This window comes from Amphiprion ocellaris, chromosome 12, assembly GCF_022539595.1.
Source record: "Amphiprion ocellaris isolate individual 3 ecotype Okinawa chromosome 12, ASM2253959v1, whole genome shotgun sequence".
Taxonomy (NCBI): domain Eukaryota; kingdom Metazoa; phylum Chordata; class Actinopteri; family Pomacentridae; genus Amphiprion; species Amphiprion ocellaris.
In genome coordinates, this window is record NC_072777.1 from 21553899 (window position 1) to 21569840 (window position 15942).

General features: G+C 39.5%; 1 protein-coding gene across 1 annotated transcript in view; it reads right to left on the reverse strand.

Moving 5' to 3' along the window:
- The window catches only part of tnfrsf21 (tumor necrosis factor receptor superfamily, member 21), a 67249-nt gene extending 53152 nt beyond the window's left edge, over positions 1–14097 (reverse strand). Inside the window, exons 1-2 of the mRNA XM_023278561.3 lie at positions 13730–14097; positions 1301–1982 (exon numbers count right to left, since the gene is read on the reverse strand). Of these exons, the coding sequence (XP_023134329.2) occupies positions 1301–1982; positions 13730–13756 (709 nt within the window). The 5' untranslated portion in view covers positions 13757–14097. The remainder of the gene's footprint in view (positions 1–1300; positions 1983–13729) is intronic.
- Positions 14098–15942: the final 1845 nt, after the last annotated feature.

A 15942-nucleotide genomic window follows, 5' to 3' on the forward strand; every position in this document is an offset into this window, starting at 1 on the left:
ATCAATGAACCTACAACATTTCAGGACTCTGACGACATTATTCCTCAAGTTATGACACTTCAAACATTGCTCCACTGATTGGAGCAAAGAAAACAATGCAAAAATCAGGTATTGCCCCACCCTCTTTAAGAATTTTTAACTCAAATCTAACGTTACCTATAATCCCAGATTGTACACATGGTTAACCCAAACAATATGTACCACTTTTGAACAAGATATCAGTCAAATTGAAGATGGTCAGGCATGGGGGATTCAGTGAATTGAGGCAGAATGACCCAAAAGTTCTCTGTTGTAGAGAATGTAAGAAAAATCAGATTTAGCGATTTTTATTGTCTCTTTTTGAAGGACATAAATTTGCAGGACATGGGGTAAATTGATGATTAATATCAAGATGAATGAGGGCAACCCAAGAACAGTAGTTTATATCACATGTGCACAATTGCCTTCAAGTTGTGCCTCCTATTACCCTGCTCTCTTTCTCCACATTGTCTCGCTGTCTCTAATAGGACTGTATAACTATAGAAGTGTATTGCCATCAAAGAACGGATCAGTTTTATAAGGTGAAAAGTTTACTGATAAGACGAGATGTATTCGTGCTATAATAAGACATTTTCACGCTGTTATGACATATAAACTTGTCAGATGAAAACTTGTACTGTAGTGAGCCAAGTGCAGATAAATCGAGGGAAAATTGATCATTTGTGGGTTCTGATTAATTCATGCTCGGGTTTAGACATGGCAGAATTCTGGTGTTATTGAACACGATAGATGATAATGTGATAAGACACGTATTAATGGAATGCTAATCAGAAGATTAATAGGAAATTATGTTATCTCTAGAGGATTAGACTCATTTTTATATGTACAATCCCCTGCATTTTAAAATCCTTTTTTGTGTATGCACACTTTTCACAATGTCACCCATTATGTTTAATAAAAGTAGAATCTCACAATGCCCCACTCCAGGCATGAAGTGAACTTGATCAAATTGTGAAATCATTGATCAACTCATTCAAACATGAGTTTCAAATTCTAAGTTATCATGATTCACCTGATAAGGAAGTTTGTGCGTCATAATAATGTGAGGCTATCTTGTTACAACATGAATTTATCTTGCTGTAAATGTGAAAAATATCATATTGTAACAGCAAACTTTTCAATGTTATAACGTGATCCATTTCTCTCTTGTGACAGAAACACACTGCTACTGTGAAAAGCTACATAAAATCTATATAAATTAAAATATACTATACAAAACTATATAGAAAACGATATAGAGAAACGGGACCCCCACTCTCACCTGTCTGAGCATGTCCATTCAGTGGTGCTGGAGAAGCTGAGGAATGCCAGGGTTCCTCTGCAGGTACAGCCAGTTTAGGGGTTGGGGAGACCGATGCTGTAGAAGAGGGTCCACAGACATTATCAGTCACTCTAGTCCCTGCTGTGAGCAGCACCAGCCCCTGAGCTTGGCAGTCCGTGTGATTTCGGCACTTCAGCGCACTCGACTCCACGTCTGAAAAAGTCCCCTTGGTGCACGGCTTGCAGAGTACATCCTCCATTTCGCTGCCCCGCTTTTTCACCCTGGTCCCCGGAGGGCACAGCGAGTGGGGTTTACACTCGGCACCATTGTCCCCCGACAGGAAGCTGTTGGGCGGACATGTGCAGACTCGGTCCTGCGTGGCCATGCAGGCAGTTTTCTCAAGGAAGCCTACGGGACATGGAGCCCGACAGCGATGGCACTGTTCGACCCCGTTCTCCCGCCGTGTGAAGGTGCCCTGGGGACAGGGGCTGCACTCCCTCACAGCTGTTGGAGAGCAGTGGACGGAGACGTAGGTTCCTGCCGGACACTTGTCGCAGACCAGCTGGGTGCCCGAGTCTCGGTCGGTGTGCTGATAGTGGCGGGGAGAGAGGACGGGCTGGTCGTCTGGGCTGGTGGTGGTCAAAACCCGGGCTGAGATGTCTGCCACCACTGTACATAAGAACTGAGAGGAGGACATAAGCAGTCTTTAGTACAAACACCAGAAGTATCGATAGTTCTTAAAGATGTTCTCATGAGGATGTGAATGCAACAAGTCTGGCCACCAAGAGCTGGAGGCTGCCCCATTCTTACACAAAGTTTGAAACAAAAACAGCATGCTGACTAGCGACGAGTGATTATCGGCCTAGCTAAATATAGAGGCTGATATTTGGTACTTTTACATTATTGGTATCGTTTGTTATCTGATTGGCTAGTACATGTCAAAACAGCCAATTTGTTAACACAGAGACAGAGAGCACATTTGGAAGTGGTGCAGCTGGAAAGTACGATCACTAAGAGGTTTGCTGTGCCTCTTCGCCGCAACTAACGCTATCTGGAACACTATAACATGTTTCTGAAGTCTGAATAGCTTTTATACTCTGTTGCAACTGACAGCAGACACACGACCAGCAAAAAAATTAACAGAAAGCACAGCCATCGCCTTATATCAGCTTGGCTTAAAGAAGAATTTTATTGTGCTATTGATTTTTCTTTGGTGTGGCCTAAAAGTTCTTTGGGAGGCACCAAGAATTTGTCCAAACCCTGAACATATGCAAGGAGTAAGAGAAAAAAAATGTGTTACTTATAAAATACAGTTAGATTTTTACATAAATTGAAGCAAATGGCTTTTTGCACAGATTTATGGATGGATGGATGTATGTATGGATGGATGGATGGATGGATGGATGGATGGACAAACGATCTTCATCTCAACTCAACTGAGACTCCTGTTCATTCTGTTGCATTTTTAATGTTTGCTTTGTAAGCTGACTAAGTCACTAATTTGGGCCCACAAAGCATGAAATCATCCATTTTAAATCTCTCTGAGTAAGTTCTCATGCATTCAGGCAAATCTGACACCAGTTTCAGTTTAGTCACTGCATAATGATTTGGTCTGAAACCTTCCTGGACAAGCAGGAAGACATGACTGTGTGTCCTGTTACACTACACGATTACAGAATAATACACAATACACCTTGTGCTGTCATGTAATATCCCAGTGCATGACACAGCTTTGGTAAGTTCTGATTTTGAAAAAAAACCTAATTTAGCGTCCCATTAAAACCAACATCACTTCCCTTACTCACTCCACTGACTCATCCCATCCCTCTTAAGTTGAGAGTCAGACTTTGTGCATTCAGTTTATAGACAGTTTAAAAGACACACAAGGAGCCTTCCTTGTGTTTTTTGTTTCCACTGCCTCCCCTCTCACCTCTGCTGGGAAGCCGACATCACACTGGGCTTAGGGGAATCACCCACACATGTCTCGGTTTACACACACAATCTGAGTTATGTCAGTGCAGTAATACCAGGCAATGCTTGGAGGCTGACAGTACTTTACAATTTCCTACTTCAACATGACTGCAGTTTTTTTCCAAGACAAGATCATTATGTGGTTATGTATAGTATATAGTACATATATACTGTGTGTGTGGCCACTATATGTACATATACTGGTCAGGTGGTCATACGTACTTACTTACAGTAAGTATTTCTCAGTCTGTGAGTTTATTTCCAGGATAACAGTCCAAAAATGTGGTGATAGGAATGAAAACGAGCTTTGGCAGAGACAGTTATTCGTCCTCTCCTGTGTCAGAGTGAAAGATGCCCAAAATGCCATCTGTGATGTCCCACAATAATTAGTATTTATTTGCTTTCTCTCTAGTAGTTTGACAACTTCTGCATGTTGAATGATATCACCAATATCAGCATGTTTCTGTGTTGAACTCGGGGATGGTGTTTTATTCTATATCAGTGAACCTGTTACCATTTGGCTGTACTCTTTTGTGCCTCAGTCCAAGGCCTTTCCCTTAAATAGCAGCAAAACACCCAAATTGAAGCAGTCTGTTTGTAGTCACTTTGCATCTATCTGTGGTGATCATGATCCCCTAACCGCTGTGCCTGGTAGGTCTATTCAGTAACAGACGGAGCGCGAATCCCACCTAGCATTGCCTATATGCATGCAGATCAAAGTTGCAGTCTTCCACGGCTATAAAGTTTGACACTATGATCATCCAAAACAGTGAACTTGACACAGAGAACATCCTGTAAAACAAAATTACCATGTAGTCTGCTGCCGGCATAAGTGTAACACAGGCTGGAGAAGAAAAACTAAGTACGACCTTCAACTTCATGCAGCATCAGCCTGCTACTGTGTCACAACAGGGAGGAGAAGCACTGAGAAAAGTGGGATCCGAGGACTCACACAGTAAGAGACAGAGATAAACACAGACAGAGATGGAGGCAGGACTGTGGATGTGCATGCAAAAATGTGTGTTTTGAGTGTGTTCTACCCCTGCAGAGTGTTGTGCACTCAAACAAAATGCGAGTGGAGATTAGCAGCCCGCATGTGTGTGTGCAGCACAAACAGTGCTGGTGGGTTTAAAGCGATGCACTGAGGGGAGAATTTAGCTGATGACGCATGTGAGTGTTTGTCAACCGTGAGCGAAGATCCAAATCTTCAAAGGAACCAGAAGCATCCATTTAGAGTCGCTGCAATGTAGCAGCAGGACATCACATAAAGTCAAAACAAGACAAACTGATTTTATGATTCTAGCTAATAAGGATAATGCTGTCCATTCTTCTGGCGCCCTGTTGCCCTTTCACCGCACCGCCCATTCGCTTCTTTGTTTTCATTCCCAGAACCTCCTCCATAAACATCAGAGCATGTTCTGGACATGCGGCCCTGGTGCATCAGTAATATCAATGCCTTCATTCATGTTCAAAGTGAAAAACTGTGGTAGGAAGCGTGCGATGCAGTAAATGGGAACATTCTGCTTGTTACAGGACACAATGCTTAGTTTCCCCGTGACTCCTGCTTGTTTGTGGAATTGTATTATTGAAACAGCATGTCACCAACATTATCATAGCTGAGGTGTGTTGCTCAATGCTGGTATTAGAATGAGGGCTTTCTGGTGTCGCCTTTTACATGTTGACTGAATATGTATTTTTACATATTCTCTGTTCTGTTACAAGGCGTGACCATAAAATTACCCTGTTATCATCCAAGAATATCTTTATTGTAGTGATATTTGCTATTGTTTTTGAGCATTACAGTAATTCACCTTTTTTTGGCATATTTTAGCTGTCAGTTTTTCAGCATTTTTTAAAATAGTTTTTGTAAGATTATTTTTTTTTACAGTGTAGCTTCCACTTTCCAAAGAAATGCAAACCTAACAGCAGAATGGGTCCTCACATATGTTGAATGTTGTCCAGAATGATTGATCAGTAACAGTAAAACCACCTTCTTCACCTGGCAAAATGTTTGCATAATATTCCCTCATATGCAAAAGCCCAAAGCACATTTTAAACCTGTGTTGTTGTTTTTTTCTTATGTGAATTGGTTGGCTCTAAAGTCAGCTGGATTACTACAGTTACCAAGAAACTCAATCTAGATGACGAAATAAAAGTAGATACTTAATTATTAATCCACTTTTTTTCTTGTCAGTGCCTGAAGTCACACCTATTTCTTGTGACTTTGCACAATGCCATTTCACGCAAGTGGGATTAATGTCATACTATGGCGAGTTTTTTCATTGAATTATTATTATTATTCTGAGCTGATAGAGGCGCAGACTGACTTCAGATGACCCTGCTACGTCTGCAGGTTCGGTTTTAAGCCAATGAAGACAACTACTGCAGCGGCTGCTATTCAGCATGTCAGAGAAGAAAAGCAGTAATGCAGCCTCACATTTGCTTTATTGTGTGTTCTTCTGTGGTCAACAATCTCCTTAAGCATCTGCCCCCTTCTTGCATTGAGATGCAAACCAACAGTGTTACATTTCCTGTTTGCCATTAAGAATACGCACTGCCAACAAAGACACAAAAAGCAGAAGAGAAAACAAAGTGCAGTGCTGGCACTTTGCTAATACTAACACACACAAACACACACAGCAGACAGACACTGTCTGGAGCTTCTACACAGACACCTCTGCAGATCAGCGACGCATGATGCCAACTCCTGTTATTATGCCAAGTTTTGTCTGTCTTCCTGCACTGCCCATAAACTACTTCATCTGCACAGCCAATCAAAGAGCCACACACATGCTGACGGGACAAGAACTGAGCAATCATTATTCCTGTTCACTTCCAGGCCCTGTCACTGCCAACTGAACTGTTGGTCACGCAACCACTGTGGAACCAAACCAGTATGAACTGGTGCAGCAACAAGGATGGAAACCTTCTGTAGCTTCCCCTAATTGTATCTTTTTAGAACACACAACCACAACTTTGTTTTACCTTCTTCACTTATTTATCATGTACAGCCAAAGGAGCACTCCACCAATTTTACACATGAAGATCAGTTTACCAGCTTTGTACAAACTGACTCTGTTGATGTCATAGTGATGCCATCAGAGTCTCCTCTGGAATTGGAGGCTTCAATTTTACAGAAGCATATTACTGGAGGTGTGAAGTTGAGCCGATACTGGTATCCAAAACCTAGGATTTCTAATGCGCTTATTAGCGGTATCATAATTGCAAGTTTCCAACTTGCCATAACATCCACGGCATGATTAATACAGACAACAAAATTAAGTACATCTCATGGAAATTGTTGACTTTTTTGACCTAGATGAACCTCTTTCATATAGTACTTACAAATAAAGGTGATATACTTGAACAACACCATTATAAAAAAAAATGCTTTCTCAATCGTTTATTCAACAAAAATATCAACAAATGTAATTTTCTTGTGTGGAAAAAGTAAATACAGCAAAGCCAACACTGACCACTTTAGCAAATATAACTTCTTATACCAGTTTTGCCCTCGTGTCCACCATCTCTGGCATTGGCTTGCTGAAATTTCACACCATTCTTCCATGCAAAATCCCTTTAGCTGCAAGATGTTTGAGTGTTTTATGCATGTACTGCCCTTTTAAAATTCCTCTGCAACATTTCAATTGGATTCAAATCTCAATTTTGACTTGGCAAATCCATAACCCTCCATTTATCTTCTTTTTTAGTCATTCCTTAGTGGGTTTTGATGTTCTTTGGATCATTAGCCTGTGACAAGGTCCACTTCTGGACAGCAGACCTCACAGTATCTTCAAGTATTCCTTGATACGATGCAGAATTCATATCTGAATCAATGACTGCAAGCTCCACGCTTCCATCACAATGCTTCACAGAATGTACTAAGTTCTTCCCAACAAACACAGCAAGCTCATTATCCCAAATGGTCAGCTCTTTGCATGTAAGCTTACTGGCAAACTGCTCTAATGCCCCTTCTCAATAGCAGAAGCATTGTCTGGGCATGTCTCCCATGCCTCCAAATCCATGCAATCTCTTACACCAACATTTACAGAGCCACCTACAGCTAAGATACAGAAATTTGAGGGTTTTTGGACACTTCTTCTCAACTTATGGTCTCGTGAAGTTGCCACCTTGCAGACCTGTTACTTTGCTACCACTTGCTAAACTGAAAATGGCTAACTGCGAAATAAAAGAAGGAAAGAAAAGAAAGCAACTGTTTGGTCAATGAGTGGAGTTCACCTAGTTTTGTGGAGACTGGGTAGGATGTTGTGATACCACACCCTTTAATTGCAAAAGGAACACCAGACCCTGGACGTTAGACATTTAAATAAAACAGGTTGTATGTGCCTTATTGTCAAGCATTGATTCAAATATTATGGAGTTGATGGTATGATAAATTTGACTAATCTGTCTGTTTACTTAAAGTATGAAAATGGCAACAAAATGTAAATTTTATGTGTAATTTGTATATCATCTATATTCAGAAGCACTGCTTCAAAGAGGATCAAATGTGTTGAAAAAGTTAAAAATGTACCTATTTTTGTATCTATTTTGATCGGTTTTGACAAGTAATTTCATTTAATAATTCAATTTAATGAATATGATATAAAATTTAAATAGACTTTTAAGTATACAATACAGTTCACGTTCTCTCAAGGTGATTTAAATTCTAATTATCTATCAACTCAAGATCTAGCATAATCTAAACACACACATTTAAATACACTATATATATATATATATATATATATATGCAGGTATTAGGTGGCAGTTTTCTTCCTACATTGTTACTTTTAGACTGCTGAACCTTCAGCTGATTCCTCTGTGAGCAGAGGACAAAGCAGAGGGCGAAGGCAGAGATCTGAGGGTGGAGTCGGCATTCAGGCAGCTCTTGTTTACATCATGTAAGCAACAGCGTGGCACCACTGCACCACCACTGCAGAGCCAGTTCCTGTTATAATCACTCCCACCCGCCACACACACACACACACACACACACAAACACACACACATACAAGCAGTCACTCAATGAAAAAAACACCCTCTCAACCCCCCGACTTTGCGACTCCCTGAGCAGAGCACCCTGTAATTCTATCTCCAATGGAGATGTGGAGGTGACACGCTCAGCCACGCAGTCGGCTCGCAAGCATCCGAGCAGAAGCAGAGCTGATAGGTCAGATCTCTGGTAGGTGACAGATGACTGAGCCTGAACCACCTCTCCTTCACTTCCCTGTTCTTGTCATGAACCAGTCGGTTTGTCTGAACATTTCCGACGCGTGATGAGCCGCCACGGTCGGAAGCAGAGCCAATCACATGGCGGTTGTTTTCTGTGGCACAGAGCAGCACGGTCTCTGCATGTACATGTTTGTAAAGATAGACTCTGTCAGAGGAACGGAGACGGTATGTTATGCAGCAGTGAAAGAGGAAGTATTTATAGAGGGTTTTTTTCCCCATATGCACCACATTTTTAACCATCAGTGCATTACCTGATGTCAGATCCCAGTTGTTTCTGGGAGAGCCGCTTATTTGTTCAATGTTGCTCTACCAGAATTTCCGAAAGAGGGCGTTGGAAGTGCTTCCTGGCTAAATGTTTTTGTGCATCTTGCTGCAAACCTGCAAACTAGATGACTTTTCATTCTTAAATATTTACTCGTGGTTTGTGTTTTGCCCTCTCTGCAGGTATCTCCAGAGCTACATGTGTTCTGTGGTTACTGGCCTTGCCAACTTCCCCAGTGTTTATTGTTATCATATGTGTTGTTCGTCAGTTTCCTTCTTAGTTGTTTTTCTTTTGTTTACCATCACCCTAACCAGTTGTGGCAGATGTCTGTTATGTTAAACCTACAATGTGAAGTCCCTTTAGATGACTTACGCTGAGGGAAAAACTGAATTTAATGTTTTTTCTATACGCAGGACTTTTATTTCATGCTTAAATTTTGAGACTACAGTACAAAGCATCAAAGACACCCTTGACTACTACACAAGGGACAAATGATCCCACGCACCTGTAACTCAATATGGACAACGGACGCAAACACCTTTAAGCGTCTTTACATTTCCTAACATCCTAAAATAAGCTTTTGACATGCACATGGACAAACAGGCTGCATGCCAACACTACATCCAGCCTGTCAGCCTGTTTGTCTGCAACACCGGCAACCTTAAAGAAACCGTTGTACTGCTTAACAAACCAAACACAGTCTTATCCTGTGACACAACTTGTGATTAATACACACAAATGTTACCACAGAGTAAGAAGCAGATGTGACTGATGGCGTTTCAAGTGCATCAATGTTGTATTTCTGTTAGAAATTGTGCAGGTTTACAGGAATGACTTTATTAACTGTACATAGTGAGCCTTGACAGAAACAATCAGCCTACTGTTTAGGCTTGTGTGTGTGTGTGTGTGTGTGTGTGTGTGTGTGTGTGTGTGTGTGTGTGTGTGTGTGTGTGTGTGTGTGTGTGTGTGCGTGTGTGTGCGTGTGTGTGCGTGTGTGTGCGTGTGTGTGCGTGTGTGTGCGTGTGCATGCATGTGTGTGTGTGCGTGTGCTGGAGCATGTGCGTTACATAAGGAGGTGTGCACATACATGGGTGGGATGTTTGTGGCAGCAGACATTAAGCTGTAATTACTGTCCAATTAAAGAGAGGCCCACCTCTCGCATGGAGATATGCATGCGCAGACATGCACACACTGGCAGACAAAACGCTCTGCATAAACACACACGTGCACTCCTGCGCACACTTCCACCACGCACACACACACAAACACACACTCGTCCAGGCCGCACCTGTTGCTGTGTGTCCTCGTGTCATCCTGCACCACAGTCGCAGCTCATTTCAGCCCAGAGAAAGAGACGCTGTTTGGACTCAGTCGCGCCAAATTTACCACCGACAATAGCCGGTGATGATTATTTGTGTTGATGTTTCGAGTTTACTGCTAATGATTGAAGCCGCGAGCACTGTGGGAAGAAGTGAGACCATGCTCTGTGGAAATCAAACTTGCAGACGTTCGGGATGTCTTTATAGTAAATTGCTGAGAGTTATACAGTAAATATTGCATGTTTTGTACATTTAAGAAGCCTGCCAAGCAAAATAATGAAATACACCTATACAGTAAAGCATGAAGATATCTTAAACAGATTTAAACTTAAAATGTATTTGTTTAAGGAAATTAAATAACTCTTACTTTTTAATTCTTCAACGATTTACTGCAATTATACAAAAATTTTCCTGTTTGGTTAAATTAAAGACAACCACCAGTAAAATCACAGAAATTCATTCATTTTACTGTATTTACATCATATGTATTTGATTTGTCTTTAATTTATTTTGCAGATATTTTCTATTTTTTAAAAGAAAAATTACGTTTATTAAGAATTTAAAAATGGTAAATAAAATTTTTTACTTTAATTTTACAAATTTTCTCTGATTTGTCAAAATACAGATATCTAGTAAAGTCACAAGCAAAAAAACTATTAACTATAAGGTTAAATGTTGACTGTAAAAAAAATGTGTAAATAATGTCCAAATCAAAAATCTGTATTTATTTTTTTATTCATATATTTGCCATTTTTTGACAGAAAAGTATGTATATTAAGGATTGAAAAATTATTTAACTGATATTTTTTCAGATTTTCCTGCTTTGTTAAATTGTTGACTGTAAAAAAAATACCAAAAAAAATTCACATCAAAAAGAATTTTTTACAAATAGTAATTAGTTCTTTTATAATGTGCATCCAAAAAATTACACTGATTTATTGTATTTAAATCAGCTGAAAATATTATTATTTTATAGATATTTGCTGGAATTTTTACATCAGTTTCAGTTTTTGAATATTACTGTACTTCACCATTTTTTAATGGATTATTTCTGGCATCCTTGCTGCTAGATTTGTATTTACAGTGTAAACTAAGATTAGCAATTAGCATGAAAGATTGTTTTATGTCAAGAAAAGAGTTTCTGATGGATGCATCAAAGCACATGCTAAACAGCACAGCAGTCTTTGATAAGGTTGCAGAATATAATGCTTCAGCATCTGCACTGCACTGTGTGTACGTACAATAGTCACATCACTGGAAATGTGAAGTAAGGCAAGTAAACTCAACATTTTTGCTCTTTGATGCACAAAAAGACTCACAGTTCTCATTTTCAATGAGCAATCTACAAGAGAAATCTCCCTGATAAAACGTAATTTACTTAAATTTAAGGTTATATGAAGCTCTTTTCTTTTTTTGTTTAAACTTATTACTAGAGACAGTTCGTTGACATGCGGGTCAAACTAAAAATTAAGATTTGGTTGAAAAATGATATGTATTTCCATTTAAATGTCAGTTGTATGAATATATCTTGCATGGAGAAAGTATAACGTTGACTAAAAGCAGGTCCTCTGTTGGCAAAGTCTTGCTCTACATGAGGGTTTATCTGTTTAAATAATGACTACAAAGCTCTGTATGATGAGTACAAAGCCAGATCTAAATGTCTTTCAAAGCACAAAATGATATCTTATGTCAGTGTTTCACCACAAACGAAATGTTCTAAATGCCTTTTTTAGCTTTTAACGTATATATATACTTTTTATTTTTGATGCTGATACACTCCCCTACAAGATGACTGGATAGTTATTAAAGTCATCTAGTGAAAAACCCTCGATGTTTTCATGTTGTGATGCATGTATATTACAAAAAACTAAATATCATAAAGTCAGTTTTTCTCAAAATTGTTCATCCCAAGTCTCGTTTTTTTCCACAGCAAACATTTTGTCATCTCATGGTGTGAAAAGCACAAGTGTTACTAATAACAACAACAGCAGTTCTCTCCTGAACAGAATCCAGCCAGCGCTAGTGTCATTTACACCTTTGCTGGATTTCTAAATGTCTGCTGTTAAAAAAGCTCACCTGCCTCTTCAGCATTTTTAATCCAACTTTAAAAACCCAAACCTGACACAGACCTTTGTTTGATCTTATCCATAACTGACCATCAGCTTGCCAGGCTAATGCAATACATTGACTAACTCTCTGCCTGTTCTCCTGTTTCCACTTGGCAAAGTGCATCAACTTGTAGCATACGACATAACACAGACGACAGTCGAAGCTTTATGCAACAAGTCAGACCAAACCCAACCTGAATGTTATTGATTTTAATGTATGTTATGTATTGTTAACTATTTTTACAGGGACCCTTTAGGTTTGGTGGCAGAACTTCAAGTTGAAGTGCAGAAATAGTCCAAATACAGACACAGACAGAACAGCTGACAGTGTTAGGTCGGTAATTAACTGCTGCAAGTGGACCATCCACACAGATCAGCTCTCGTGGACATAATTAAATGAGAAAATGAACATCACGCAGACCTTTGAGTAGGAGTTCCAATATGTAGAAGAGGAAACTGCGGTTCAGTCCTCTCCAAAAAAAGAACAAACTTCTAACATCACCTGTAGTAAGATGCAGTAAACCAGGACAGCATACTTTTTTTTTTTAACCTCCAATGTTGCATTGTTATTAACCCCTATTCTACAACTGTATTCTAAACGGCACTAAAGCAATTCTTATTCTGATTTTAAACAATAAAATAGTTTGTAAAAATTAATATGTTGCCTTAAACAAACTTTAGAAATTAGAAGTTACATATTTTTTTTTCCTGAGGAAAGCAACAGTTTTTTTTCCATGGTAATTACTATTACTCTGTTTAAAAACCAAAGTAAATCAAACACAAGTCTCTGAATACCATAAAAATGTCACTAAAAACATGACTTCACTTCACTCTTTGTTCGTACAAGTCAACATCACCTACAGTCAGCTGCAGGTTTCCTGCTTATGAGGAGACAAAGACAAAGAATTATCTGATTGCAGCCTCTATATACTACAGTTTATTCAACATATCACTGGTCTGATCAAGTTTACTGGCATGAAAATCAATCAATTCCTGTCCATCAGTGACATCTAAGTTATGATCATAATATTATGCACCTTTTTATGTGTTAAAAATGGCTATTTTATCCAAGTCTATGCCAAAACACATCAAATTTCAAAAAAAAATTCCATCTTTTTCTTTATTTGGTTTTGTCGCCCAAAAACCTGTGTAACTATGCCTCCCCGTCATTGCGACAAAGAGTCAGCAATTAAAACACCACTTCCAGCTGTTCAGTTGGTAAACAATAGGTTGCCCAGTGTCTTTCTTTCTCCATGCTTCTACTGGAGTCTCTTTTGGGTTGTTCACCCAGAATGGATTTAATAAAACACTACTGAGCTGTCAAAATTTTAGCAAAAAAAACGACTAAAAAAATCCTTTTCTAGAAATTATTTAACTGTCAAAGTTGTGCAATATTATGTTAACTTTATTAGTGAGGAGTCAGAGGGGGAAAAAAACAGGCACTGGCCCTTTAAATGGAGAACCTGCCTCAGGAGTCCTTAGAATAAAGAATCAAAAACAAGCCGGGAGCTGAATGAAAATGGGATGAACTCACCACTGCGGACACACACATGGCAGGCATCGTCCTGGTTCACAAAAACGATGATTTTCGAGCAAAGTTGTCTGCTTGAGGAACACTTCTCATCTCTAGATGTTTCCCCTCATCCTCACCACCACCACCATCATCATCATCATCATCATCCTTCCTTCCTCCTCCTCAGTTTCAGGAGAAGAAGCTGTGTGAGCGGCCTGAACTGCAGCGCTTCATAGTCTGTGTCTCCAGCAGCTGGACCGCTTTCAGGTGGACGAGGGCTCGGTTCGGACTCAGGGCGCCGTTAATTCCCATTGCGATGACGGATGAGAGGCCACGCCGGGACAGCTGCCGCCTCGCCCCGTCCAGAGTGCAGTGCGGCTCCGCTATGCAGCTCCGCGGATCCGCCGTCGTGACGCACAGCCTGAGGGGGCGGGACGTAGCGCCGCGTCTTAGCCAATCACGACCCCGCATGAGCCGCACACGTGTGTGGAACCCTAAGCTTGTGGAGGGAGCAGAGCAGACTGGTACCAACAATGTCACGTCCTTGCTGTGTTTGGAGACGATCGGGTGACAGACTGATGTAATCTGTACTTTTAATTACAGGATGTTTTGAATTTTCTAATATTAAAAAAGTTAATAAAAGAGTCCAAAAGGCCCAGTTTGTGCTCCTCATACACACAGTCACAACACTATGACCACTGACAGGTGAAGTGAATAACATTGATCATATTGCTACTAAGTGGTGTTCTGCTGGAAAACCTTGGATTTTGCCATCCATGTTGATGAGACTAGGACAACCAAATAAAGTTGTCCAAGAACACTCCTTCATGCAAATGGCCATCCTAAATGTCAATAGCCTGTCCTCGCAGGAAAACGCACCCCACCACATCGTAACAACATCAAACAAACAGAAGCAAATGAGCACAGTTCATAGTGTATTTGTGTAGGTATATAGAGCCTATATTGAATCCCCTTTCACTGAATCTTAGTGAACAACGCTGTGAAATTGGTAAATAGAGTGATCAACTATGTTAATAGATATCTATGATGGTAGGATCTTGAAATTGTGGGGATTAAGCTCAGATCCACCCACAAATCTTTAACTTCTAACCCCATAATTGCACCATAGAATTAATAAGTTATACCAAAGAAAGACAACCTCTGTAAGAACAATGTTTTTTCTCTTTACGAAATATATATTCATTCAGCATCAACATATACAATATGTATGCAAGAAGTGTCCTTATTCTTTTTATGTAATATGTTAGCATACCCCTGTGACATTTTATTGTTTAGCTACATTAGGTTTTGACTGTATTTCACAGGAGGATTGTGTTATTTACTTGTTAAGCAGAATAAATGGAGAAACTGCAGTTGTAGATGTCAGCGTCATGTTAAAAGTCTCCTCTCAAAGCTACTTTGTATTATGGCCTTTTTTAATCTCTAGTTTTATTTTTGTTGTTGACACACTAGATACATCCCCCTCGATATCAAGAACGTGCATTTGTCCCTCCCTATAAAAACATGACAGAATTGGCGGACTTTTTCTTTAAAAAAACCTGTGACAATTTTGAATTGTCACTAAGTAATAGAAATTAATTTTTTCCTGAAATAAGTGTTCTCATCATAAACTGATGCGCAAATTACACATATAAATTCTAATTTAAAAAATGTACAAAAAAGCAATTTCCTCAGAATACACATAAGATCCCTCATATGGTCAAATGACACCTTTGCTGATACTTCATTTCTCAAACTGACCATTTGTTTCCAGATCATAGCCAAGTTGATTTCCGCTGGCTCCAGTAGTTAATGAGTGCTACCACTTTGTGTTATGCAGTTATGCATCACTGGTTGCTACGTGGTTACTAAATTTTCTACAGTACTTCATGATTATCTGGCAATTATGTTTATTTTTAAATCTGTAATGTGTTTAATGTGTATTTAATCTTGAATAATGACATTTTTGTGCATTGAGTTTGGGATTAATAACTCATTTAACAGCCTTGTGTCTCTTTTGTTGTTTTGAACAAACTACTATAGAATCCCCAAAGAGGATAAAGTAATGCATCTAATCTTGAAATATAATGCTGCTGCAAAATCAGTTGTGCTGATTCACCGAATTGTACTGGACGCTTCGCAGCAATATAGCATTTCTTCTCCCTTAATTAACAATAATAAGGGTTTGAATTTGCTGGTCGAGTAGTGGAGTTAAATAACCATTAGGACTTCTG